The sequence below is a fragment of the Lontra canadensis genome, unplaced genomic scaffold (genome assembly GCF_010015895.1).
Source record: "Lontra canadensis isolate GAN:19392208 unplaced genomic scaffold, GSC_riverotter_1.0 scaffold8, whole genome shotgun sequence".
Taxonomy (NCBI): domain Eukaryota; kingdom Metazoa; phylum Chordata; class Mammalia; order Carnivora; family Mustelidae; genus Lontra; species Lontra canadensis.
Genome location: NW_022631002.1, coordinates 16,217,289 through 16,243,865, shown reverse-complemented (window position 1 = coordinate 16,243,865; position 26,577 = coordinate 16,217,289). Strand labels below are relative to the sequence as shown.

General features: G+C 38.0%; 1 protein-coding gene across 2 annotated transcripts in view; it reads left to right on the top strand.

Moving 5' to 3' along the window:
• Positions 1 to 1,098: 1,098 nt before the first annotated feature.
• NFAT5 (nuclear factor of activated T cells 5) overlaps positions 1,099 to 26,577 on the top strand; it is a 106,257-nt gene continuing 80,778 nt past the window's right edge. Inside the window, exons 1-2 of one of the 2 annotated variants that reach the window (XM_032854062.1) lie at positions 1,105 to 1,199; positions 2,941 to 2,994. In XM_032854062.1, the coding sequence (XP_032709953.1) occupies positions 1,127 to 1,199; positions 2,941 to 2,994 (127 nt within the window). In that variant the 5' untranslated portion in view covers positions 1,105 to 1,126. Of the gene's footprint in view, positions 1,200 to 2,940; positions 2,995 to 26,577 lie in introns of both variants that reach the window. The other variant, XM_032854063.1, reaches the window with a different exon arrangement.

Below are 26,577 nucleotides of genomic sequence, written 5' to 3'. Positions count from 1 at the left end.
GTAAAAGGGTTTTGGAAGAGTGGTGTTTAGCTGTGCTTCTTTCCTTTTTCCTTTAGAACAGCGAGGTGGATTCATAGGATCCAATTTTTAAATAGCCTTTTATCTCCTACTCCGAATAAACCCGGCCACCCAGCACAATCAGAAAGTTGGTTTTATGTTTTGTTTTGTTTCGAATTTTCAGCCTCTAAAGGTTGGGGGAGGGGAGACAAAAATAGGGAGGGGAAAGGACGAAGAAGGTACTTTAATTAAAAACAACCAATAACTCGAGGTTTTTAGATATGGTCTGTCATTTCCTAATTAAGAAATGAGCTTGACAGTCCCTGGGCCAACTCAAGCTGAAGACTCCTATGAAACCCTAAAGGACTGGTGGTTGTCCAAGAGACGAAACTCCATTCCCCTGCGAGACCCCAAGCCAGTCCGCAAGGGCCGGCCGTACCCAACTCTGGGGTCCTTCCCGTACGGCAGTCATCTCGGCTCCCTCAGGTCCGTCTCCTCCTGAGCTCAGCTCGGCGCAGGGCCGGCCGCCTCGGGCTCGCCGCCACTAGGTCGGCGCAAATACCTTTCCCTCCCCGGGGCCCCAGGCGCGGACACCTCCCTGCCTCCCTCCCTGCTGGCGGGGCCCTTTCCCGGCTGGGAAACAGCAGCCGCGGCCGCGGCGGCAGGAAGCGAAGCCCTTGTTGATGCTGTTCCTTGGCGCGTCTCCCCGCCCTCCGGCGGCCGCCCTAGCTCTTCCAGGCTTTGGGGCGCCCCCCTCCGCGCCTGCGCAGTGCCCCGCGGGGGGCGGGGCTCAGATTCCTGTCAGCGGCAGCGGCGGTGGCGGCGACCGTCAGTTTTCGCTGAGGAGAAGCACGAAACGGACCCGTTGGCTCTCCCCCCTCCCTTTCCCCGCCCTGAACCCCCCTCCTAGCTCGCCGGGAATTAGTCCCCGTGGAGTTTCCCCTCCGCCTCGCTGCCGTTTCCTCGGTCCTCGGCCCGGTGGAAGTCACTGCCCTCGAGGAGGAGGCAGCAGCAGCCGCCCTCGCCTCGCCGCCCCCGGTTCGGTGCCCGCGGTCCCGGAGAGGAGGTGCCGCCGCCACCGCCGCTCCCCCCCTCCCGCTGCCCTCGGGCCGGGCTGGGTCGAGCTGCGATGCCCTCGGACTTCATCTCATTGCTCAGCGCGGACCTAGACCTGGAATCGCCCAAGTCCCTGTACTCGCGAGGTGAGTCAGGCTGGGGGCTGGGGCGTGGGGGCGGGGAGGCCCGGCCCGGGGGACCCAGAGGGGTCCCCGTCGGGGATGGGGGCAAGCCCGGGCCGGTCGGGCCTGTTTTGAGGGGGGTGGGGAGAGGCTGATGGTGTCGGGTGATGGTGGAAGGGACAGGGGAGGAGTGGCGGCCCCTCCCCCGCGGAGCCGCCGGCCGCACAGAGCCCAATTGCCGTCGGCCCCGGGTCTCTGCGGCACCAGTCGCTCTGAGAGTCCCTCGGCGTGTCCGGCCCCGCCACACTCCTCGAGCGGCTGGTCCCGGCCTCCCCCGCTCAGGGATCCCCCCTCCCCCAGACTGGGCCCGGTGCTGGGGCCGCTGCGATCGGTGCGCCGCGGCCCCCCTACCAGGGCCATCCTCCCCAGCAAAGTTGCCCCCAAACGGGCGGCTTGGCTCGGAGCCGGTTCTGGGTGCAGGGGCACCATTTTTCTCCCCCCTGCAGGTTGTTTGTGCGCCGTCGTTCTACCCTCCGCTCCCTCCGGCCTAGTCCACTCCCTCCCCTTGTTGGGACGGCCCCCCTCGACCAGGCGTTCTTCCTTTCCTCGTCATCTTATTGCTGGAATGGGCCCGAATTTTCTGTTTTTCTCTCTTTCCACCTCTGTGGCATTCTAGTGACTTACATCTTCCTCTCTTTTTACAAAGATAGGGGTGCTCTCTCTGGATTAGTTTTATTCCTCTCCTGTCCCAGGGGTACCAGCTCAGGCACTGACGCTGTCCTTTGAGAATTTTCTCTTTCGTTGCCGTTCCAGGACTCCTTGCAGGGAGGGGGCATTGGACAGAGATTCTCGTTTTTAAACTCTTTTGGCCAAGGCCTAAAGGGGATTCCCGGGATCTACGATATGAACACTTGAGTTGATCTCTACCGGGTTTAAATTCCTATACTGGGCTCCACAAGAATGTGTTAGAACAGGTTCCCTGTGCAAGGGGCATCAAACCAGAACGCTCCCACTACACTCTTCACCACTTTTTAAACCCCTGGGAGGGGCAAAAGACGTAAATGGGTTATTAGCTATTCATTTCACCACATTAAAAGAAATTATGTGCCGTTGTGAACCTCCTTACTGAGAAATCCAGCGTTTCTTCAGTTTTGGTGTGATGTATCCATCCGCTGATCCTACCCCCTCTAGAAAGGGGGACCTCAGCTTCACATTAGTAAATGTTAATTGTTTAAGCGAAATCAGAGTGAGATGGTTTACTCTGGAAGGTACTGGACTTAACAGACTGACGATTGGGTTTGTACAGAGAGTCCTACTTAGTTAACTGTAGCCATTGTCTGTTGCTCTGATGACTTTAAGCCGGCAGTCACCATCCTGTAGGATGTTTTTCAGGCATCATACCTGAAGTAGTTGGAGATAATGTAGTTTTGAGTGTCAGAAGAAAAAGATGATATCAAGAGATGATTCTTAGAAGAGGGCTAATGTGGTACAATTGGGTGCTAAAAATAGACAAGACATTAACACCATTTGTGCAGTAATCATCAGATAATTTTCCATGAAACAAACGCTTTATGAAAATCGAAGTTTACCATAGAGACCAGTGTAGAGGCAATTCCAGCTTCTTTTGCAGAGTATAGTCACAGATATGGGCTTTAGCTCTTAAAAATACATGGCAGTTATGTAAGAGATTTATGCCACCATTGCCTTTTTTTCTTTCTTAAGTCATTCAGCATAAAAAGTACTTAATGCTTTTTGTGTTTTTCAGATTCTCTGAAGTTACACCCATCACAGAATTTTCATAGAGCTGGACTATTGGAAGGTCAGCAAAGTGCCATTTTAAAGCATATTGTGTGAGTATGCAAAGGCTTTCTCTGAAATGGAGTTTAAATGAGAAAGTGTGAAACTTTGCAAACTCATACAATGTAGTTTTCTCCTAAAGAGCCTGATCCTTCTTTTAGAGCAGCTGAATGTTTCAGTGGATTTTGTTGCTGTGTTTGATGTGCTTGTTAGCTTATTGTATCTGCTTTGAGAAGCCTTGAAACCCTCCCCACAAAATCACTAAAAATTATGTGTTGGGTGTTCTACTTTGGAATTCCAGATCTTAATTCTATGTTCTTATACATATACTGAATATGAAAAGGCTCAATCATTATGATCATAAGTATAACTAAAAGAGTGACACCAAACACATATTTTGTTTGAAAATTCAGAATTTAGAACTTTTATATGTTGAGCATTTCGAAACAGAATGTTAATTATTTATTACAAAAGCATTGTATCGTTACTGTTGCATTATTTTTAAGGTTAAGGAAAGCCAAAGAAAGAGATGATTGGAATATGCTTAGAAAAAACAGTTTGAGACAAATTCTGGAAATGTTAAGAGAAGGTGTAGAATTTAAATAGCTGACAATTATTTTAGAAAACTTTACATTAAAAAAAAAGAAACACTTTGTTGTTTTCAGCATTTTAAGGCCAAAAAAAAGACTCTATTTGTGTTTCGTAGGGTTTCTAACATAATTTTTTAAAAAACTTATTTATTTTTAGTAATCTCTACACCCAATGTGGGGCTCAAATTTAAGGGGCCCCCAGATCAAGAATCACATGGTTTTTGACTGAGCCAACCAGGAGCCCCTCTATTTTGTAGTTTTTGAAGTTGTTTTCCATATCCTCTTTGAATTTTGTAATCCTGTAGTTGGACAGCAAGGATATTAATTTCCCCATTATAGAGATGAGTAACCTGAGGCTGGAATTAAGAGACTTGGGGGAAAAGAGTCACACAATAGCAGACATAATGCTTTTTGTGTTTTAGCTGTAGTTCATTACCTAAACCCAAGCTGCCACTGTAAAATAAATATGTAACCGGTAACTTAAACATTTTGTGGTCCATTTTAAAAAGGCCATAAAGGGGCGCCTGGGTGTCTCAGTCAGTTATACATCTGCCTTCCATCTGCCTTTGGCTCCTATCATGATCCCAAGGTCCTGGGTTGGAGGCCTGTGTGGGACTCCCTGCTCAGTGGGGAGCCTGTTTCTCTCTCTCTCTCTGCCCCTCCCCTGTTCTTGCTCTCTCTCTAATAAATAAATAAAATCTTTAAAAAAAAAAAAAAAGGCCATAAATGTTTAAGTTTTTTTGAGTTTAGATGTTTGCCTCCCATATGGTATAGTCTGATATAGTGGTGGGAAGAATGGATTTTGTAATTGAGGTTGAGTTTGAATAGCAATTTAGTTGCTAATAAACTCTGTGGCCTTGGGCAGGTTATTTCACCTCTCTAAACTTTAATATCTTTCTATAAAAATGTATATAATCTCTTAAGTTTACAGAGGTAATGTGTATGAAAATGCCTAGTATAGTGTCTGGCTTAATAAATGTTGAGTTTTCCCTTTAGTATCAGCTAACTTTTTTGACTATAATTTAGAGCATATAGAATGTTCTTTAATTATTAATTATATTTATACTTATCAGAAGCCCACTGATATATATTAGTATAAAAACAAATTATAACTTCTTATTTTTTTATTTTTTTTTTATTTTTAAGATTTTTATTTATTTATTTGACAGAGAGATCACAGGCAGAGAGGCAGGCAGAGAGTGAGGGGGAAGCAGGCTCCCCGCCCAGCAGAGAGCCCGATGTGGGGCTTGATCCCAGGACCTTGAGATCATGACCCGAGCCAAAGGCAGAGGCTTAACCCACTGAGCCACCCAGGTGCCCCCCGATTACAACTTTTTAAAAATCAACTACAATTTGAGGCAAGACATTTTATGTGTTTTTTTTTTTTAAGATTTTATTTATTTATTTGACAGAGAGAGAGAGAGAGATATCACAAGTAGGCAGAGGCAGGCGGGGTGGGGGGGGGGGAAGCAGGCTCCCTGCTGAGCAGAGAGCCCAATGTGGGGATCGGGGCTCGATCCCAGGACCCTGACATCATGACTGGAGCCCAAGGCAGAGACTTAACCCACTGAGCCACCCAGGTGCCCCTGTAAGTGTTTCTTACTGAAGCAGATTTCTGTTTTTTATTCATATTGTCCAGTTTGTGACCATGTTATAGATTCCTATTTGTCACAAACCCATCCGTTTTCTGGGCAACAGACCAGAGAGTATCATAATCATAGAGATTATCAGGCAGAAGCAAGACATGAAAAAAGAAGGTGTTAATTATTCCAGCAAATATTTTTAACAAGTTGATGGAAATGCAGATAGCAATTTAATATGTATATTTATATGTATGTGCTTAAATACTTTTATTAAATTTTTATTTTGGTTGAGAAGATCCTCAGTTTTTTGAAGTGAGACCATCCTTTCACAGATTATCTATACATTGTAAAATGTATAAATATCAAGTATCCTTTTATGGCTTTGATACAGGGAATCATAAGAAAGTTGTTTGCTTATGTAATGAAAGTATTTATAATCTGTGCACCCTACTTCTATTTAGAATTTACAAAAGTAGAGAGAATAAAATAATGAGCCACCATATTCCTATCACCAAGCTTTTAACAATTATCAATGCATGTCTGATCTTGTTTCTTTTATCCTCCCATTTTCCTGAAGCTGTTTTATTTTAAGACAAATATCAGACATCATGTTACTTTATATATACATGCTTTTGTATTATAGTGATCTTTCTTTATTAATTTTTAAAATACCCTACTTTATTCCAGGAAATACATATTCTGATTTATTTCAGTAAAGTCTCACCTCTCCCTGCCCTCTTTTTAAGTTAAAGCACAGCTGGAGGCTACTGCTTCTAATGTATAGTGTACCTTGTAATCTATGTTAAAACTGTAGGTCATGCGTCAGACATGAGTTCAAATTCTTGTTTCAGCATTTGTGCTTGACCTTGACTGAGTCATGTGATCTTTTTGTGTTTCAATTTTCTATCTTTAAATGGGGACAATCATAGTATCTTCATTATGGGCTGCTGTGAAGATTATTTGAGGCAAATTCATGCCTATAGCATTTAACCTAACACATAGTAAGTGCTCAATAAATGTTAGCTTAATTAAAAATTCTGAACAACCACTTACATGGCATTTACTGTATGCCAAAAACTTTATAAATATGAACTCACTGAATTCTCTTAACAACCATGAGATGGTTATTATTATCCCATTTTACAGGTGAGGGTGCTAAGTCATGGGGAGGTTTAGTAACTTACCCAGAGTCACACAGCTGGTAAGTTGTAGCCAAGATTTCCAACACAGGTAGTCTCACTGTAGTCTGTGCTCATTAACTATTGTATTGTATTGACTTCCTGTTATATAATAAGAAGTATTTTCTTTTTAAAGATTTTAGTTATTTATTTGACACAGGGACAGCGACCATGAGAGAGGGAACACAAGCAGAGGGAGTGGGAGAGGGAGAAGCAGGCTTCCCGCTGAGCAGAGAGCCCCATGTGGGGCTCCATCCCAGGACCCTGAGCATCATGACCTGAGCTGAAGGCAGATGCTTAACTGAGCCATACAGGTGTTCCGAGAAGTATTTTCTAGTAATATGTATGCATACTTTCTGTCAGTAGTCTAGATTTCCATTTAGTAGTAAACTCAACCCAGAGTAAGGGGAATTTGATTACTATCATATATAATTTGTTAAATTTTTTGAAGGACATATTTTTTCCAAATGTAAGGTCTCTCTTTAGGAAACAAGGTTGGAAAACTTGCAGTTGAGTGTTATGGAGCTTTAAAAATAGATTCAAGGGGCCTGAGTGGCTCAGTCCATTGAGCATCTGCCTTTGGCTTAGGTCATGATCTCAGGGTCCTGGGATAGAGCCCTGCATTGGGCTTCCTGCTTAGTGGGAGTCTACTTCTCCTTATCCTCCCCACTCATGCTCTCTCTCACTATCTCTGAAGAGATAAAAAAAAAACCTTTTTAAAAAAATAGATTCAAAAATCTGTTTACCTTTCAGTTAAGTTTGCTTTTATCCTACATATCAAGGCTGGTTCTTCCTGCTGCTGTGTGTGTGCGTGTGTGTGTGTGTGTGTGTGTGTGTGTGTGTATTTTTTTTTTTAAAGAATAGGAAGTTGACATAATTTAGTTTCACAATGTAATGATTCATTATTTGTATATATTGGGAAGTGACTACCACAGTAAGTCTAATTAACATCTATAGGAGTGCCTGGGTGGCTCAGAGGGTTAAGCTTCTGTCTTCAGCTCAGGTCATGGTCTCAGGGCTCTGGGATTGAGTGCCCCATTGGGCTTTCTGCTCGGTGGGGAGCCCATTTCCCCCTCTCTTTGCCTGTCTCTTTGCCTACTTGTGATCTCTCTCTCTGTCAGATAAATAAAAAATAGTAAAAATAAAATCTGTCACCGTATGTGGTTCTGCTACTACCTTTTTATTTAATGTGGTAATTGCCTAACAATGGGAAAAGGGTCCAGTTATTTAATGCAATAATACAAATAATGTTTCTGATGACACCGTAATTACATGGGAGACTCTTAATGAAATAAGTAAATAAAAGAGGTACTATTGCAATTATGTTAATAGTAGCTTACATAGAAAAAGTCCTGTACAAATATATATACTGTAAGATTTTACTTTTTGATTCTATTTTTGCATTTTCCCTGATACCTTTTTTTTTTAAAGATTATTTATTTATTTATTTGGTAGACAAAGATCATAAGTAGGCAGAGAGGCAGGCAGAGAGGGGGGTGGGAAGCAGGCTCACCGCTGAGCAGAGAGCCCGATGCGGGGCTCGATCCCAGGACCCTGGGATCATGACCTGAGCTGAAGGCAGAGGCTTTAACCCACTGAGCCACCCAGGTGCCCCTGAAAGGAGGATTTTTAAAAGAAAATATGGAATATTACAATGAGTTAAGGACAATAAACTACCTTTTTTTGTTACTTTTTTCACACCATTTGATATGGTACTATGCATAATTATACTTTATAATTCACAAAATGAAAATCCTTAAAATAGTAGCAGTGTTTTACTGACTTTGTGGAATATTTCAGGATTGCCATTAAGCCTGATTTATTTCTCTTCATAGAGCTGGTGTTAGTAAGGTAGTTAAGCCGTTAATTCTCAAATGATGAAATATATGAAGGTATCTTAACGGAAAGGATTTTTTGAAAATATTTAGTATTAAAAGTAATCTGTTGGATTCTTTTCTTGTTTAGTATCTATTAATATCCATAGATCCTTACCCAGTAACTAAAAATGTCATTATGGAAATGAAGTTCAAACATTGTAAGTCATCCATACCTAGTTCATCCTCACTTCTTGGTTCTGTCCATCTCTCTGATTTCCTCCTATTTGTTTTTGTGTCTCTCTCTAAACTCTGTTTTTGTTATTTTCATTCAGTACTAGAATTCTGTTGCTTATTACAGCAAGAGGATAATAATTCATATTTAATCAGATGGTTCTTGGCTTGCTCTTAACTCACTCTTGACACTACTGTAATTATTCCCAGAGTCCCCTAAAACTTGAAAGTGATTTTATAGAAAAATATTTCTTATTGTGGTTAATATTATATATAAAAAATAGCCACTTTATATTAGAAAAAATTGACTCAGATTGTACTGTCCATAGGAGCACCTGGGTGGTTCAGTTGAGTGAGTGGCTCAGTCAGGTAGGTGTCTACCTTCAGCTCAGGTCATGATCCTAGGGGCCTGGTAACGAGCCTTTAGCCTCAAGCCTCACTCTGGATACCCCGCTTAGCTGGGAGTCTGCTTCTCCCTCTGCCCCTTCCCCTCCTCATGCTCCCTCTCCCTCTCTCTGAAATAAATAAAATCTTAAAAAAAAAAAAAGATTATATAGTCCATAAAGAATAATAGGTGATTAGAAAAAATAAAAGATCAAAGTAATCTGAGGTGTCATTTGGACCTTATTGTATAGTGAGAGAAGATAGTCCTGTTAGCTCTAAGTTGTAAGACGTTCTTCAGTAGAGACGTTGCTTATTCATTTATGTTATTGTTGCAAAGGTTTTATTTCAAGTTACATAAAAGAGATTCATGTGTCTTTTACTTTGCTGTTGTCTTAATGAAAATCAAGGTTAAAAAAACTAACAAAGTGTATATACACTAATTATAAACCTGTACTTGAGTGAAACGGTAGAAATTTTCTTTATGGTTTAACTACAGATAATAATTCTAGCTTCCAAGTGTAAATAAAACCTGGTGCTGTGATAAAGGATCTATATTTTTGATGATTTGAAACTAAAGATGTGCTACGTGGACATTTTCAGTTTACTTATTCTTAATAACTATTGAAAAATAAATTTTTTTCTCTTTTCTTAATACTTACTTGACAAATAGGTGATGATAATTAGTGCTGCCCAGCCATAAATGTTTATTCATTTTTTTTTCCCATTCAGAAATGTTACAGTTAGTCTTTTAGTAAATTTGGTATTGGTATTGGTTGGTTTTTTTGTTTTTTGGGTTTTTTCTGGTGTCTTCTTTTGAAGATGAGGCAAGAACAGAAAAAGTTTCTAGGAGTGACCTAAGTTGTTGATTACTCTTATCTTAAAAAATTTAGCTTTAGTTTAGTGGGGTTTTTTCTTGTTTTAGTTTTAGTTTTAGTTTTAAGACATCTACTTAAAATAACATTTGTAGGGTGTGATAAAAGAAACAGTGTTGGTAAAGAAAGATTAATAAATTCAGTGCTAGTAATTGGAAACATTTTTTGAGCAATTTATGTGTGCCAGAATTTTACAGATATTTTTCACATTTAGTCCTCAAAAAAAATCCTCTGAGATAGTGTCAGTATCTGTATTTCATAAATGAGCAAACTGAGGTACAGAGGGATTCGCTTATTTTCCCAAGGTTGCATAGTTAATCGGGGAGGCTGGAATTTGAAACTTCACTATTTTACCACAGAGTATTGAGCTTATCCTGACTCTCTTTAGTATAAACATTTGATAATTGGTATTTACACTTTGGCCCTACTAAAATTACATCACTGTTCATATGGTGTAAAAAGAGTGCTTTGTGTAGGATTCTTCAGCTAAACAGCTTCCATAAAGTAAGAAGTTCTATAAGCCACAGATAAAAATCAGTTAAGAATACGATGATGACCCTTTTGGGGAAATATATTAACACTGGAAATTAGCAAATCATTGCCTGACTTGGGTGAGTGTCTTTAAGATTGAACCACCTCCTTGTTGACAGATGGTGGTACTCAGAAGTGAAAAGTAGGGAAAGGCTAAGCAGACCATCACCAAAGGAGAATTACTTGGGAAATGAAGGATGCCATGGGACTCATGATTTCTTTGGCATTAGTTTTATGGAAGCCTGGAATGATTGCACCTTATTTCTGCTAATGTGTTTCAGAGCTTAGCTAAATTTGAAAGGAGTTGAGCAACAGAGAATACAGTACTAATAGAGCTCTTGGAGTTAGTTCTTTTCATGCTGTGGTTGGTCATTGTTCATGAATTTCCTGAAAATTTTGTGTTAGGCATTAGAAAATATGGATTTTAATTCTAGTTTGGTTTTGAGACCCTGTGGAAAATCGTGCAAGCATTCCTTTTCTTCGGTAGAGACTTTAATAGCTGTTTTGCTTACCTAAGAGTTAAGAGGAAAAAACAACTGACACAATGTTAGAGGACGAAACTATAAAATGTCTATATCAGTAGTGATACTCTGCATTGGGCCCTATTAATTTACTTAGGTTCTTTGCCCTGTCCTTCTTTCTAAAATCTTGTTCTACTCATGTCTCCATTTTCTCATGGTACTTTCTTCATTTGCTTGTTGGTTTTTGTGATTAGTTCTTGTATTCTTTCTCTCTCTCTCTCTTTTTTAATAACAAATCATCTTTATATAGAAGCACAGAGGTTTACCAATTTGGGGTGTTCCATGAATTTTTAACAAGTGTACACGTTAGTGTAATCACCGTAGATGAGATACAGAACATTTCAGTCACCCTGTTAGGTAGGTTACCTCTTGCTGTTTTGTAGTCAGTCCTGCCCACTCTAGCCCCTCAGGCAACTACTTGTCTGTTTTTTCTTAAAATAGATCAGTTTTGTCTTTTTTAGAATTTCATATTAATGGATTTATACACTATATGCTCTTTTCTCTTCAACTTTTGTTTGTTCAACCACCGTAACATTCTAAAACGGAAAACTATTTTTTTAAAGGACCTAAAAATAATGAAATTTTTTTTCTGTTTTACATTACTGTATTCTATAACGTAGCCAAGTGTAATTTTTCTAGGGATGACTTTTCATGTTTATGTGCAAGTATAGGTTACTTAGTCATGATATATATATTTATTCACTCACTTAAAATGAATTTGCAGGGGTACCTGGGTGGCTCAGTGGGTTAAAGCCTCCGCCTTCGGCTCAAGTCATGATCTCAGGGTCCTGAGATCGAGCCCCGCATCCCCACATTGGGCTCTCTGCTCAGGAGGGAGCCTGCTTCCTCTCTCTGCCTGCCTCTCTACCTACTTGTGATCTCTGTCTGTCAAACAAATTTATAAAAAGAAAATCTTAAAAAAAAAAAAGAATTTGCACATGGATCTTGGCCACATATTGTTTATAGCTCATTAGAAGAGATTGTATGTGAATAAACAATGTTTTAAAGGGTTTCGTAATACAATCTAGATTAGAAAGTGAAATTAATATGCTTGACTTTTTCTTTTTTAAAGATTTTTATTTATTTAATTTGACAGAGAGAGACACAGCGAGAGAGGGAACACAAGTACAGGAAGAGAGAGAGGGAGAAGTAGGCTTGCCACTGAGCAGGGAGCCTGATGTGGGGCTCAATCCCAGGATCCTGGAATCATGACCTGAGCCAAAGTCAGCCGCCTAACGACTGAGACACCCAGACACCCAATATGCTTGACTTTTAACTTTTATTTGCTCATAGGAAAAATACTTTTGTGTAACTTACACCAGAGCATATAGTTTGCCCCATACCAGATAATTAAAAATCGAAGTTTAGAGCTTTAAAATTTATTTGTAAAATAGTTTAAGTCTGGAGAGGGTTACATAGTTGAAGAGTACGTAGTGGGTATGCAATACTGTAGGTTAAGTGTAACGGTCAAAATCAAAATGAGCTTTCTGTCACATATAAAGTGAGTACTATCTTGTGCTTAACTCTACTTTAAGTACTAATTTTGAATAAAATTCAAGTTTGCCCAATAATCATATTTACTATATACCATACTGCTAGTTTGGACCTTAGACATTAAAATACTTTTGTTGGGATGCCTGGGTGGCTCAGTTGGTTAAGGGGCTGCCTTCGCCTCAGGTCATGATCCCAGAGTCCTGGGATAGAGTCCCGCATCAGGCTCCTTGCTTAGCAGGGAGTCTGCTTCTCTCTCTGCCTCTCCCTGCTTGGGCTCTCCCTCTCTCTGACAAATAAATAAATAAAAATCTTAAAAAAAAAATACCTTTGTTAGCAACATAATAGAACAATTAAATGTTGATGGGGCCTGGTTACACAACTTTAAGTATTTGTTTGAATTAAGTTTTCATTACGGTTGTTTAGGTAAGTCACTAAAATGCCTCGTGTTTAAAAGTGTGTAATAGCAATGAAGCATCCAAACTAAGTTTAAGCTAACAAGTAGCTATTCTTCACAATAAAGTTGTAATTAGAAGTCTTTAAGATTTTGTAGTGTCTCTTTTTTCCAGTTTTTTTTTTTAAGATTTTATTTATTTATTTGACAGACAGAGATCACAAGTAGGCAGAGAAGCAGGCAAAGAGAGAGGAGGAAGCAGGTTCCCTGCTGAGCAGAGAGCCCAATGAGGGGCTCGATCCCAGGACCCTGGGATCATGACCTGAGCCGAAGGCAGAGGCTTTAACCCACTGAGCCACCCAGGCGCCCCTTTTTTTTTCAGTTTCTAAGTAGCAACTTGCTTATTAGGTTTTCAGTCTGAAATGAAGATTTTACTTGAAAAAATATTACTGTAAAGTAGAATTAATAATAATAAGTTAATGTTAATAAGTTAAATATTTAATTTCTAAGTACCTAGGACTTTAGAAATTATAAATTAAAATTTTACTGGAGTAAATTTTTATAAAATTGTTTTGTGAACTCTAACTTTTTCTATATCCTTTTTACTATGTATTGTTAAACCATATTCTCTAGAATATTAGGCTAAAGTAGAGTAAATGAATGTAAAATATAAACATATAGCTTGAATTTTATAATAATAATAATTTTTAAAGATTATATTTATTTATTTGAGAGAGAGTGAGGGAGAGCAAGCACGAGCAGGGGTAGGGCAGAGAGAGAGGAAGAAGCAGGCTCCCCCCAGAGCAGGGAGCCCAATGTGGGGCTCAATCCCAGGACCCCAGAGATCATGACGTGAGCCAAAGGCAGTCACTCAACCGACTGAACCACCCAGGCACCCCTATAATTATTTTTGAAGAGCATTTCATTTTCTTAGTTTATTTTTACCTGAATAACAGATACGTTGGATAAAATGACTACTCAATTCCTTTAATAAGCTCCATTGTTGCTTTTTTGTTTTTAAATGGGGTAATGAAGTAGTTGAAGAACAGAATGTCACTAGTTAGCTAACTTACTGGTATATTGCAGTAAACACAAATGGTACATTTATACTGTAAAATATAGTAAGTAAAAACTAAAAAATAACTTTCTTGAAAATGTTTTTCAGTGAACTTAGTAAGAATGGATAGAATCCATTACTAAAAATTCTGCACAGAAAAAAACTGAGAACAGATGAACAGAAGAGTTGGAAGTTGAATTTGAAGAAGTGCTTTCATAGGAATTAAAAATGATACAGATAGGGACCTCTTGGTGGCTCAGTTGGTTAATCATCTGCCTTCAGGTAGTGTTATGATCCTGGGGTCCTGGGATTGAGTCCTGCATTGGGCTCCTTGCTTAGGAGGGAGCCTGCTTCTCCCTCTGCCTGTCGCTCCCTCTGCTTGTGCTCTCTCTGACAAATAACTAAAATTAAAAAAAAAAAAAAGGTAAAGATAATAAGTAGAAAAATCAGAGTTCTATGTATTTATCAGGCTTATGAATAAAAACCCAGTTTCAGAACCATGCATTACTTAATAGCTGTGTGATTTTAGGCAAGTTACTTAACCTTTCTGTGACTCAGTTCTTCTATAAAGTGGTGATAATAGACTGTTAGATTTCTTATGAAGACTAGATGAGTTAATATTTCTAAAGTACTTGAAATAGTATTTGGCACATAGTAAGCACTATGTAAGTATTTGTAAAATAAACAAATATAATAAAAATTCATATCTAGAAATAAATTACTTGACAAACATATTTACCCATAATGTAGCAAAGAACCAGGAGTTTATTAGCATAAGCTTCTGAGCACCCAAATCAGATGTTGCTAAATTTATATACTAAGATTTAGGCATTCATAGCACAATGTGGTACAGGATTTGTCTTCCTAAAATATAAATCTAATCATATTGCTTGCTTTAAAATCCTTTAATAAAGATGCAAGATTCACACACACACAAAAAAGGTGCAAAATTCTTGGGGCACCTAGGTGGCTCAGTGGGTTAAGCCTCTGCCTTCAGCTCAGGTCATGATCCCAGGGTCCGGGGATCAAGCCCCACATCGGGCTCTCTGCTTGGTGGAGAGCCCACTTCCCCCTCTCTCTCTGCCTGCCTCTCTGCTTACTTGTGATCTCTCTCTCTCTCTGTCAAATAAATAAGTAAAATCTTAAAAAAAAAAAAAAAGATGCAAAATTCTTAAAGACCTGGCTCCTGATTATCTTTTTTTTTTAATTGAGGTAATTAATATGTCATAAAGTTTTTCCATTTTAACCATTTTAAAGTATGTAATTTGGTGGTTTTAGTGCATTCAAAATGTTATACAACTAGCACCAGTATATAATTCTGGAACATTTTCATTCCCTCCAAAAGAAACACTTTACTCATTTAGCAGTCACTTCTCAGTTCTCCCTCCTCCAGCCCATGGCAGCCCTCTCTACTTTTTGTGTTTGGATTTGTCTATTCCTAGACATTTCGTATTAGAGGGATCATGTATAGTCTTTTGTGACTTCTTTGTGTCACTTAGCATTATATTTTCAAGGTTCTTCCATTTTATAGCATGTATCAGTAATTCATTCCTTTTTATGGAAGAATATTTTTGACTTTTCATTCATTAGTTCATGGGCACTTGTTTTAGCTATTATGGGCACTTGTTTTAGCTATTCATGGGCACTTGTTTTAGCTGTTATGAACAGTGTTGCTATGAATATTTGTGTACAAGTTTTTCTGTGTGCAGATTTTTTTCTTTTGGGTATATACTCAGGAGTGGAATTGCTGGGTCATACTGTAACTCTATTTTTAACTTTTTCAGAAATTGCCAAACTGCTTTCCACAGTGGCTACATCATTTTATGTTTTCAGCAGCAGTGTATGAGGGTTCTGATTTCTTCATATCCTTGTCAACACTTGTTATTATCTCTTTTTGATTAAAGATGTCATAGTGGGTATGAAGTCTCTTGTGGTTTTGATTTATATTTCTCTAATGACTAATAATTTTGAGCATCTTTTCATTTGTTTATTGTCTATTAGTATGTCTTTTTTGGAAAAACGCCTACTTAAGACTTTTGCCCATTGTTAAGTTGAATTACTTGTCTTCTTATTGTTGAGTTGTAAGAGTTCTTTATATTTCTGTATACAAATCCTTTATCAGATAGGCGATTTGCAGAAATTTTCTCCCTCTCTGTGTGTTGTCTTTTCACTTTTTTTTTTTTTTTAAGATTTTATTTGAGAGAGAGAGAAAGCGAGGGAGTGTGTATGGGAGGGGGAGGGACAAAGTAAGAGGGAGGAGCAGACTCCCCACCGAGCAGGGATTCCCTCCTCCATCCTAGGACCCCAAGATCACAACCTTAGTGGAAGGCAGATGCTTAACTAAGTGAGCCACCCAAGCATCCCTTCACTTTCTTGATAGTGTCTTTTGATGCACAAACATTTTAAATTTTGTTTAAGTCTGCAATTTATCTGTTTTTGTTGTTGTTACTCATGGTTTGTGTCATATTTAAGAAACTGTTGCCTAGCTTAGGGTTACAGAGATTTACACCTATATTTTCTTCTGAGAATGTTATAGTTTTGGTTCTTACATTTTGATCTTTGATCCATTTTGAGTTAATTTATTTCTGGAATCTCAATTCTTTTCCATTCCTCTTTCTGTCTGTCCTTATGTCAGTACCATACTGTCTTGATTACTGTAACTTTGAAATATATTTTGAAATTGGGAAGGGTGAGTCTTCCAATTTTGTTCTTCTTTTACAAGATTGTTTTGGTTATTCAAAGTCCCTTAAATTTCCGTTTAATTTTAATCTTTAAAATGTATTTCTTTGAGAGAGAGAGCGGGAGCAGGGAAAAGGGGCAGAGGGAGAGGAAAAAGCAGACTTCCTGCTGAGCAGGGAACCAGAGGTAGGGCTCCATCCCAGGACCCTGAGATCACCACCTGAGCAGAAGGCAGATGCTTAACTGACTGAGCCACCCTGGCACCCTTCCATTTGAATTTTAAGAATAGCTTGTCAACTTCTGCAAAAAGTGAGCTGTGATTTAATAGGGATTGCATTGAATCTATTTTGAGGAGTATTGTTTGTGGAGTATTGCCATCTTAATAATATTAAGCCTACCTCTCTATGAACATGGGGTATCTTTCCTTTTATTTAGATGTCCCTTCCTTTTCTTTCAACAGTGTTTTGTAGTTCTCGGTATAAGTTTTACATATCTTATTGAACATTTATTTTTAAGTGTTTTGCTTGCTTTTTTTTTTTTTTAGATTTTATTTATTTATTTGACAGAGATCACAAGTAGGAAGAGAGGCAGGCAGAGAGCAGGGGGCAGCAGGCTCCCTGCTGAGCAAAGAGCCCGATGTGGGGCTCGATCCCAGGACCCTGAGATCATGACCTGAGCCGAAGGCAGAGGCTTAACCCTCTGAGCCACCCAGGGGCCCCAAGTGTTTTGCTTTTTAATCATTTTTACGTGTTAGTAAATTGGAAATGATTTGAGGAATGGTCTCTTAAAACTTAGGAGAGCTTTAGTATTTATTGAAGTACTAGATTATGTATCTATTCAGAAAAAGAAACCCAAACTATGATGAAATAATTGTAAAATATTAGTCAGTCATAGAATTAAAGCTGTAGTAAACCATAAACAATATAAAGTCCAGTTTTGTTTAAAAAGTTGTACTGGGTGGTAATTTTCTCAAGGGCAGCAATTATACTTTGAATTCTCAGAGCATCTGACACAAGTGCTTTATAATCTGAAAGGTACTTGATAAATATTGAGTGAATGAGTACTATATCCAGAAAAGAAGGAAGGAATGATATTGGAAGTCTGAGAGTATTGTGTTCTAGTTATATACAGCCATGTAGAAAGTTTTAATTGGAATAACAATTACATTAAAATTACAACAGATAGAAAACTAGGCCTTTATAGACTTGTAGCTATTTAATCTGTAAAGATAAGAACTTAGATAATAAAGATGAAAATGGAGTTTTGTTCTCTAAATCTAAAATACTCAAGAAAGTTCTCGTGAAGCTTGAATGGAATAGGTTTAGGACAAAATGTATAACTATGTGATATATGTAATGGGTAGAAGTTTTCTTAGTGGACCTTTTACATGTTACAACTGAAAAAAAAATAGAATCTAGAATGGTTAGTTAAATGAATAGATAATAGGTTGACCATCATGGATAATTGAAAAAGCTAGAGATGTGATCTTAATTTTATGGCAAGAAAATGTCTGGTGCCTTTATCAGAAAATATAAAAGAAAAATGTAATTTTTCCCAACATTACTTTTTTCTCTTTGTTTGGGAGGGTTATTTTATTTTGAAATTCTGTGCCCCATGGAACAGAGTAACCAGTTAATGTGAGGTGATTTTGTAGAATTGGGAGTAGACCTTTTTACTCCACATCAGCTCTGTATAACCTAGCTTTCTCCCTTGTATTGGTATGGATTTCCTGGATTTTTTAAAAAAGATTTTATTTATTTTAGGGGCACCTGGGTGGCTCAATGGCTTAAAGCCTCTGCCTTTGGCTCGGGTCATGATCCCCGGGTCCTGGGATCTGTCCTGGGATCGAGCCCAAGCCCAGCGTCTTCAGGCTCTCTGCTCAGCAGGGAGCCTTCTTCTCTGCCTGCCTCTCTGCCTGCTTGTGATCTCTGTCAAATTAAAAAACAAAACTTTATTTAAAAAAAAAGATTTTATTTATTTTAGAGAGAGAGAAAGTTTGAGTGGGGAGGGGCAGGGAGGTGGGGAGAGGGAGAAGGAATCCGAAGCAGACTGCATTGAGCATGGAGCTCAACGTGGGGCTCCATCCCACGACCATGAGATCCTGACCTGAGCTGAAACCCAAGAGTCTCACACTCAACCAACTGAGCCACCCAGGTGCCCCAGTTTTCCTGGGAATTTAGTAGAGTGAAGTGGAATATGTATATGCATGTGTGAAATCACTTCTGTCAAACCCTGGTCCCCAGCAACTATTAAATTAATCTTATAATTTTTAACTGTTATATTCTAGGAGTAAACTTCACTTTAAAAATAAATGTAAATGTAAGTGAATGAGAAGTAAGACTTAGTAATATTATTTATAGACAGATTTTTTTTTTTAAGATTTTGTTTGTTTATTTTACACAGAGAGACACGGAGAGAGGGAACACAAGCAGGAATGGGAGAAGCAGGCTTCTAGCTGAGCAGGGAGCCCAATGCAGGGCTTGATCCCAAGACCCTGGGATCATGACCTGAGCCAAAGGCAGAGGCTTAACAACTGAGCTACTCAGACATCCCTATAGACAGATTTTTAAAAAATATTATGTGGAAGGAAGGAATGATAAATATTGCTAAATGTATCAATGTGTTATTTATTTATTAAGGATTTTATGTATTTATTTGAGATAGAGAAAGCATGAGCAGGAGGAGCAGCAGAGGAAGAGGGAAAAGCAGGCTCCCCGTTGAAAAGGGAGTCCCATGTGAGGCTTGATCCCAGGACCCTGAGATCATGACCTGAGCCAAAGGCAGATTGCTTAGCTGACTGAGCCGCCCAGGTGCCTTTGTATAAATGTTTTAATATAAAAGCACTGATACAATAAAAATATAAACTATACCAATAAACACATGAAAAGATTTTCAGCATTATTAGTCATTAGAGAAATGCAAATTTAAACCACAGTGAGATACTCCTACTTTATACCCACTAGGATGGCTATAATCAAAAAGATAATAACAGGTGTGGCAAGGATGTGGACAAATCACCTCATATACTGCTGGTGGAAATGTAAAATGGTGCAGCCACTTTAGAAAATAATCTGGTAATTCTTCAAAAAATTAAACATAGAGTATCATATAATCCAGCATCTCACTTCTAGATATACTCCCAACAGAAATGAAAATACACATAAAAACTTGTACACAAATGTCCATAGCAGCATTATTCTTAATAGCCAAAATGTAGAAACAACCAAGATGTCCATCAACTGAACAATGGATGAATAAATAAAACATTATCCATTTAATGGAATAGTATTTGGCATAAAAAGGAATGTATTATTGATACATGCTGCAACATGGATGGATCTTTTAAAAAAATATTTAATTTATTTATTTGACACAGAGACAGACACAGAGAAAGAGAGAGCACACAAGCAGGGGGAGTGGCAGGCAGAGGGAGAAGGAGAAGTAGATTCCCTGCTGAGCAGGACCCTGGGATCATGACCTGAGCCAAAGGCAGATGCTTAACCAACAGAGCCATGTAGGTGAATCTTGAAAACATGTTAAGTGAAAGAAGCCAGTCACAAAATACCACATATTTTGTGATTTCATTTATAGAAAATGTACAGAAGGGGCACCTAGGTAGCTCAGTGGGTTTATCCTCTGCCTTCAGCTCAGGTCATGGTCCCAGGGTCCTGGGATTGAGCCCTGCATTGGGCTCTCTGCTCAGCAGGGAGCTGGCTTCCCCATCCCTCTCTCTGTCTGCCTCTCTGCCTACTTGTGATCTCTGTCTGTCGAATAAATAAATAAAATCTTAAAAAAAATGTACAGAATAGCCATATCTTCTGCACTCAGCAGAAAGGACAGATCTATAGGGACAGAAGGTACATTAGTGGTTCTTAGGGGTGGGAGTTGAGGATAGGGTTAAAGGGTTTGGGGTTTCTTTTGGAAGGGTGATTGAAAGTGTTATAAGATTGATTTTGGTGATGGTTGCACAATTTTGTGAATATACTAAAGTGTCCGTCAACAGATGAATGGATAAATAAAGTATGTTGTTGTACAGATAATGGAATTTTATTTGCCCTTAAAAAGGAATGAAATTTTGATACATCTTACAGTCTGGATGCACTTCAAAAAAGTGAAATAAGCCAGATACAAAAGGGACAAATATTGTATGATTTCATGAAGTATCTAGAATAGAGACAAAGTATATGAATAGTGGTCACTAGGGACTATGGTGAGATGGCAGTGGTGAGTTACTATTTAATGGGTACAGAGTTTATATTTGAGATGATGAAAAAGTTCTGGAAATGGGTAGTGGTGATGATTGCCCAACATTGTGAGTGAACTTAATAGCATTGAATTGTACCCTTAAAAAAATGCACTGATGGGGCACCTGGGTGGCTCAGTGGGTTAAGCCTCTGTCTTTGGCTCAGGTCATGATCTCAGGGTCCTGGGATCGAGCCCCATATCAGGCTTTCTGCTCAGCAGGGAGCCTGCTTCTTCCCCTCTCTCTCTCTCTACCTGCTTCTCTGCCTACTTGTGATCTCTGTCAAATAAATAAAATATTTTTTTAAAAAATGCACTGATAAGGGGCACCTGGGTGACTCAGTCAGTTAAACGTCCAACTCTTGATTTCAGCTCAGGTCATGATCTCAGTCATGGGATCAAGTCTCACATTGAGCTCCACACTCAGTGGAGAGTCCGCTTCTCTCCCTCTGCCTTTCCTTCTTGCCCTCCCACCTGCTCACACTCACATGGGCTCTCTATCTCTCTCTAAAATTAAAAAAAAAAAATCTTTTGAAAAAAATGCAATGGTAAATTTTATGTTATATTTATTTTACCACAAATATAGTAGAAAAAAGTAATTTTAGGAGTCTGAGATATAGTAACTTTTTTAGTGAAGTTACTGAAACAGAGGTGATTGTGTAGCGGCATGTGGAAAAAAGACTTTTTCCCATTTAACAGAGTGTATTTTTGTTGTCTAAATCATTTATGATTTTCTTCGTTTTGTTTTCATAAAATGTGAATTTCTCTTGCTTTCTATATGGGACCCAAAGTCTTTAGCTTAAAATATGAATGGGATGACCTAGAACATCACTGATTGTGCTATATCTTGAATGATCAAAAACAAAATTTTGATGAGCCAGTCTAGACTACAGATGACTGTGAAAAATTCATGAAGTAGACAAAATTGTTTAGATTGAAAAATTTTTACTATTAATATGCGTGGTTGATTCATTTTGTTGATTTCTGGAAAGCAAATGTTTATATTTAATAGCAAGTAGATTGCAGTTTTCCAATAAATGTCACAGAATTGTGGCAGAAAGCCAGGAAGAAGAAAAGCTGCATTAGTGAAGTGAGACACATTTCTGTAGCTATGGAAACTATAAACCCTACTAAGTCTCAAAAAGGTATTCTCTTTGTATTTGTACTATTAATTAGACATTAGTAGAAGTTAATGAGGACCCTAGATAACTGCTAGGTTAAATATAGGTATAATTGTATTAATCAGAGGCCTGGGTTAAGAGGCATTGTTGGGTAGTTTAGTATTTATTTTGTGTGAAAATTGAAGTATTTAATTTCCTTTTCTTTAATTTGATTTATTTTTAGTCCTTAACTATGAAAATGCTTTCTATATTAAAATATTTTCTTAGATTATTGGTATAGTTCAGGTTTTAGTTTGAGAATAAATGAGAGAATATGAACAGGATTAAATGTAGTAAATTAATCTTGACCAGTATTTGTGTTTACTGGTAAATAGGTATTAATAAGTGCACAAGTAGATTTTATGAGTAAATAATGTTTTAGGTATAAATTAGGCACTCTGGTAATTCATAATAATTTTTGTAAAATGAGTGATGCTTTTACCAGTGAAAACTTAATTGATGGATACCCTGACTGACCTATAAGCTTAGTATTTCCCCCTAATTATAGAAACAAACTTACTCTGAAGAAAATTCTATAATCAGGGTTGGTTGTCTATACTCAGTTGGTAGAGTTATAATGGGTTGCAAGCTTCAGGAGGGATATGGTGTCAAATTCTAAAAATAGAAAGGTAAACTAGAACTGAAAGATAGCTACTGAGTAATTGTGTTCTCACCATACTTTTTTGTTTGTTTGTGTATAAATCCAAAAGTATGTTTTCCCTTAAATTTACATGAGTTTTGTTTTCTTATACATTTATACCAGGAAGTCTTTCTTCAGCTTGTTAGATCTTTGCAGAAACATCAACTGTCAACCTGCATGGAAGCCAGTTGTATTTCGGAATATCCCAAATCAAACAGAAGTGAAATTTAGCTGCTCTTTATTGAATGAGCAAAATGAAACAGAAAAAGTGAACTATGAGAAGTAAACTGTTTTGGAAAAATCATTTTAGGCTGGACCCTAAATATTGCCCAGAAAAGAGAACCCGTCCATTTGGAAATGCCAAATTAGAGGGAAATTAGTAGAGAAAAAATATGAGGCCTTCTTCCACTAAGAACTATTTGAATATTCACCACTACCTAGTTCTTGAACAAAGATATACCAGAGCACTATATGAAAGGTCTTTCTCAGTGTGTGGGACCTCTCCTTTTCCTTTTTCCTTTTAAGTAAGACAGTGTTCATCTACTTGACTATTGATTGTATTTTGCAGCAATAATGGATTGTAGTATACATAGCTCTTTATAAAGGGACTGGATGGTGTGTCCTGTGAGAAAAATACCATATTAGTGATCCAAATGTGGATGTGCTTATCTGTCCTAGTGGCACATCCACATTTGGATTGCTAAAATCCTTAAACATAGATAAAATTCAGGTGAGGAATTCAGAGGATAACATTTACTAAAAATAAGAGTGAAAAGGGGGCTCCTGGGTGGCTTAGTTGGTTGAACATCTGACTCTTGGTTTCTGCTCAGGTCATGATCTCATGGGTCTTGGGATTGAGCCCCATGGTGGGCTCTGCACTCAGCCCCAAGTCTCCTTGAAGATTCTCTACCTCTACCCCTCCCCACCACTCTCTTGAGTAGGTGCATGCTCTCTTGCAAATCTTCTTTTAAAAATATGTATGTACGTACGTACGTATGTATGTATGTATGTATTTTTAAACCTTTTTTTAAAAAATGAGATTACATTTTTTTTTTAAGACTTTATTTATTTATTTGGCCGAGAGAGACAGTGAGATAGAATGAGCGGGGAAGAGAGAGAGAAACAGACTCCCACTGAGCGGCGACCTGGATTTGGGGCTCATCCCAGGACCCAAAGGCAGATGCTTAACTGACTGAGCCACCCAGGTGCCCCTCAAATAAATCTTTGAAAAAATAAGAGTTAAAGTTTTTATCAGTTAAAATAGCTAGGAATAGGGGGCACTGGGTGGCTCAGTGGGTTGAGCCTCTGCCTTTGGCTCAGGTCATGATCTCAGGGTCCTGGGATTGAGCCCTGCATTTGCAGGGCTTTCTGCTTAGCGGGGAACCTGCTTCCCCCCTCTCTTTCTGCCTGCCTCTGCTTACTTGTGATCTCTCTACCTGTCAAATAAATAAAATAAAATCTTAAAAAAAATACTTAGAATAGACAGTAAAAAGCAATATCCCTAATTTTGGTATTTAAGATTGAACAGAAATGCAGTTTGCAGAGTCTGTATCTCAGAAGATTCAGATGACTCCATTGAGTCTTTAGGGTAAGGCTCTTGAATTCTCCTTTTCCAAGAATTAAAGGAGAAGTCTCTCACTTTCTGTTTTTCTATCCCTATCTCTCTCTCTCAGCTGCACAAAGTTATTTTCCTTGATACTTTGTTTTGTTACTTTGTGTTCCCTGTATATTTTGTCTTCCACCATAGGTGATTCTTGGATACCCTAGATATCTAAAAACCTTCTTCTTTGGCTTTTGTAAATCTTCTCAGTACAGATTTTAATGAGTGCTAAGTGACAGGTGACTAGATACAACTATTCTGAATGAAACAATAAACTGACAAATCTTGTTTCAGGCAGTTAGGCTGTGGTATACAAAGGAAACAAAATGGTTTCCTAATAAGTTGAGGTTTGAGCATTTATTTAAAAAATTGTGTTAGCAAAAGTTCAGGATTTTTCAGGGAGAGGTGTTTCACAGTACTGAACAGTGCTCTTTCTTCTTTGTATTGTTAAAATAAAACTCAGTTGGGGGCGCCTGGGTGGCTCAGTGGGTTAAGCCGCTGCCTTCGGCTCAGGTCATGATCTCAGGTTCCTGGGATCAAGTCCCGCATCGGGCTCTCTGCTCAGCAGGGAGCCTGCTTCCCTTTCTCTCTCTCTCTGCCTGCCTCTCTGTCTAGTTGTGATCTCTCTCTCTCTGTCAAATAAATAAATAAATAAATAAATCTTTAAAAAATAAATAAAAAATAAAACTCAGTTGAATTTCAGTTTGTAAATTGTGGAAAATTGTAATAACAGTTACTTTGTCTCAGGTTAGAAAATTATAAGAAAAAAATAAGTTAAATGTTCTATAGTTTATGTTCTATATCTTTTCCTGGCTTTTTTAATCCCTTACCCTGACAGGATAAGAAGGTTTGTTCCATATAATTGTTTTTTCAGTTTTTTAATCATACCTTTTATGTTTATGGCTGCCTTTGATGTAAGGGTAAAAAGACATTGAGTCTCTCGTTGTCTCAAAGTTGTGTTTTCTAACAACTTACCTAAATAACTGCAGACTTTTGCCTTACTCAGTTGCTCCTTAAAAACAAGGGTCACACAGAAGTTCTGTTGTGGGACCCTATTCTGTGCTTTATAGCAGGTCCAATTCCAAGATCTAATGTCCAACTTCATAGGAACGTTTAACATTTCACTTCATGGGGACAGTGTTCTTGTTTAACACCAACATTCTTATGCTCTGGCCACATAGAATTTTAAGGCAATTTGGAGAAACTTCTCTTATATGTTTATTATATTCTCTCGCATGATAATAATAACTTGGAGAAGACAGTGGGTATAGTGGTTGAAGATGTGGGCCTTGGAGCAGGACTGCTGGGTTCAGATTCTGGTTATATTGTTCACTAGGTGTGACAGCTTGGACAAGTTCATTAACTTCTCTGCCTCAATTTTCTTATCTGTAAAATGCTGTTGATAACAGAACTTTCATCATAGAGTTGCAAGAATTAAATGAGTTCTTGTAAGTAAAGTGCTTAGAGTAGTGCCTAGCATAAGCTATGTAAGTTGCTTACATAATAATATAATTATTATTATTATTATTGGAATACCCTTGCTACGTTATCTTTTTTTGAAAGGATAAAAACCATACTTTTATTATAAGGTTATTATTACTGCCAAAGAAAAAAGTAGAAAATCACATTTCGAATAAAGGAGAATGAACATCAGTTTTGGTCATTTTGGCATTCTTTGTGGCCATTTTCTTTTAGGTGGTTTCTTGATTTATCTGATTGTAGGAATAATAACAGTGCCAAAGTTTCTTTGGATTTGAAAACAAGAATTTGTGCCAGTGTAAGAGAAACTAATACTGCCAGCCATCTCTTCTTTATTAAGGATTGTACAGTTTAGGATGTCTGGCTTTTAAGGCTTAGTTTTCTTTTTCTGAGTGGATTAGATGAAGTGGAAAAGCTTTAGATAGTTGGTTCCAGACTGGCCGCCATGGAAAAATTATTTCCATTTGTATCTTATTTGCAGTTCTGTTAATCTAGAGTTACCTGTTTGGTAGTGGAAAAAAGTACAGAATTGATAGTCAGGAAACATATTTGAATATCGGTTTTACTTTTTGCTAGTTGTATTTCATTTCATCCTTTTATCCTTATTTCCTCTTTAACAGGGTTATTATGAAGTTTATATGAAATAAGGTTTTTCATTATGCTCGTTCTTTTAAACATTTGAATGTGAATCTCCAATTTGCTCAAGATATTTCGAGAAAAAATCAGATATATGTATTTGAAAGAAAGTTTTTAAGGACAAGTCATTAAATAAAATATTTTAAAAAATAATAAAATAAAATAGGATCATATTATGAATTTTATAACCTGTTTTTATCTTTTAGTATATTTTGAACACCATTCTAAGTTAATAAATGAAGTGTAGCTTACTTTATTGCAAAACTTAAATAATATAAAAATATAGAGTAAAAATCACAAAAATTCACATCCCTAGATAACCACTATTATATTTTTATACATACATATTTTTTACATAAGTGAGATTATTTTCATTTGGTTTTATACTACTTATAGCCTGCTTCCTTTACTCAACAATATATTTTCTATGGTCTGAGTAGATCTTTATTTTTATTTTTATTAAAAAAAGTTTTTTTTTTAAAGATTTTATTTATTTATTTGACAGAGAGAGATCACAAGT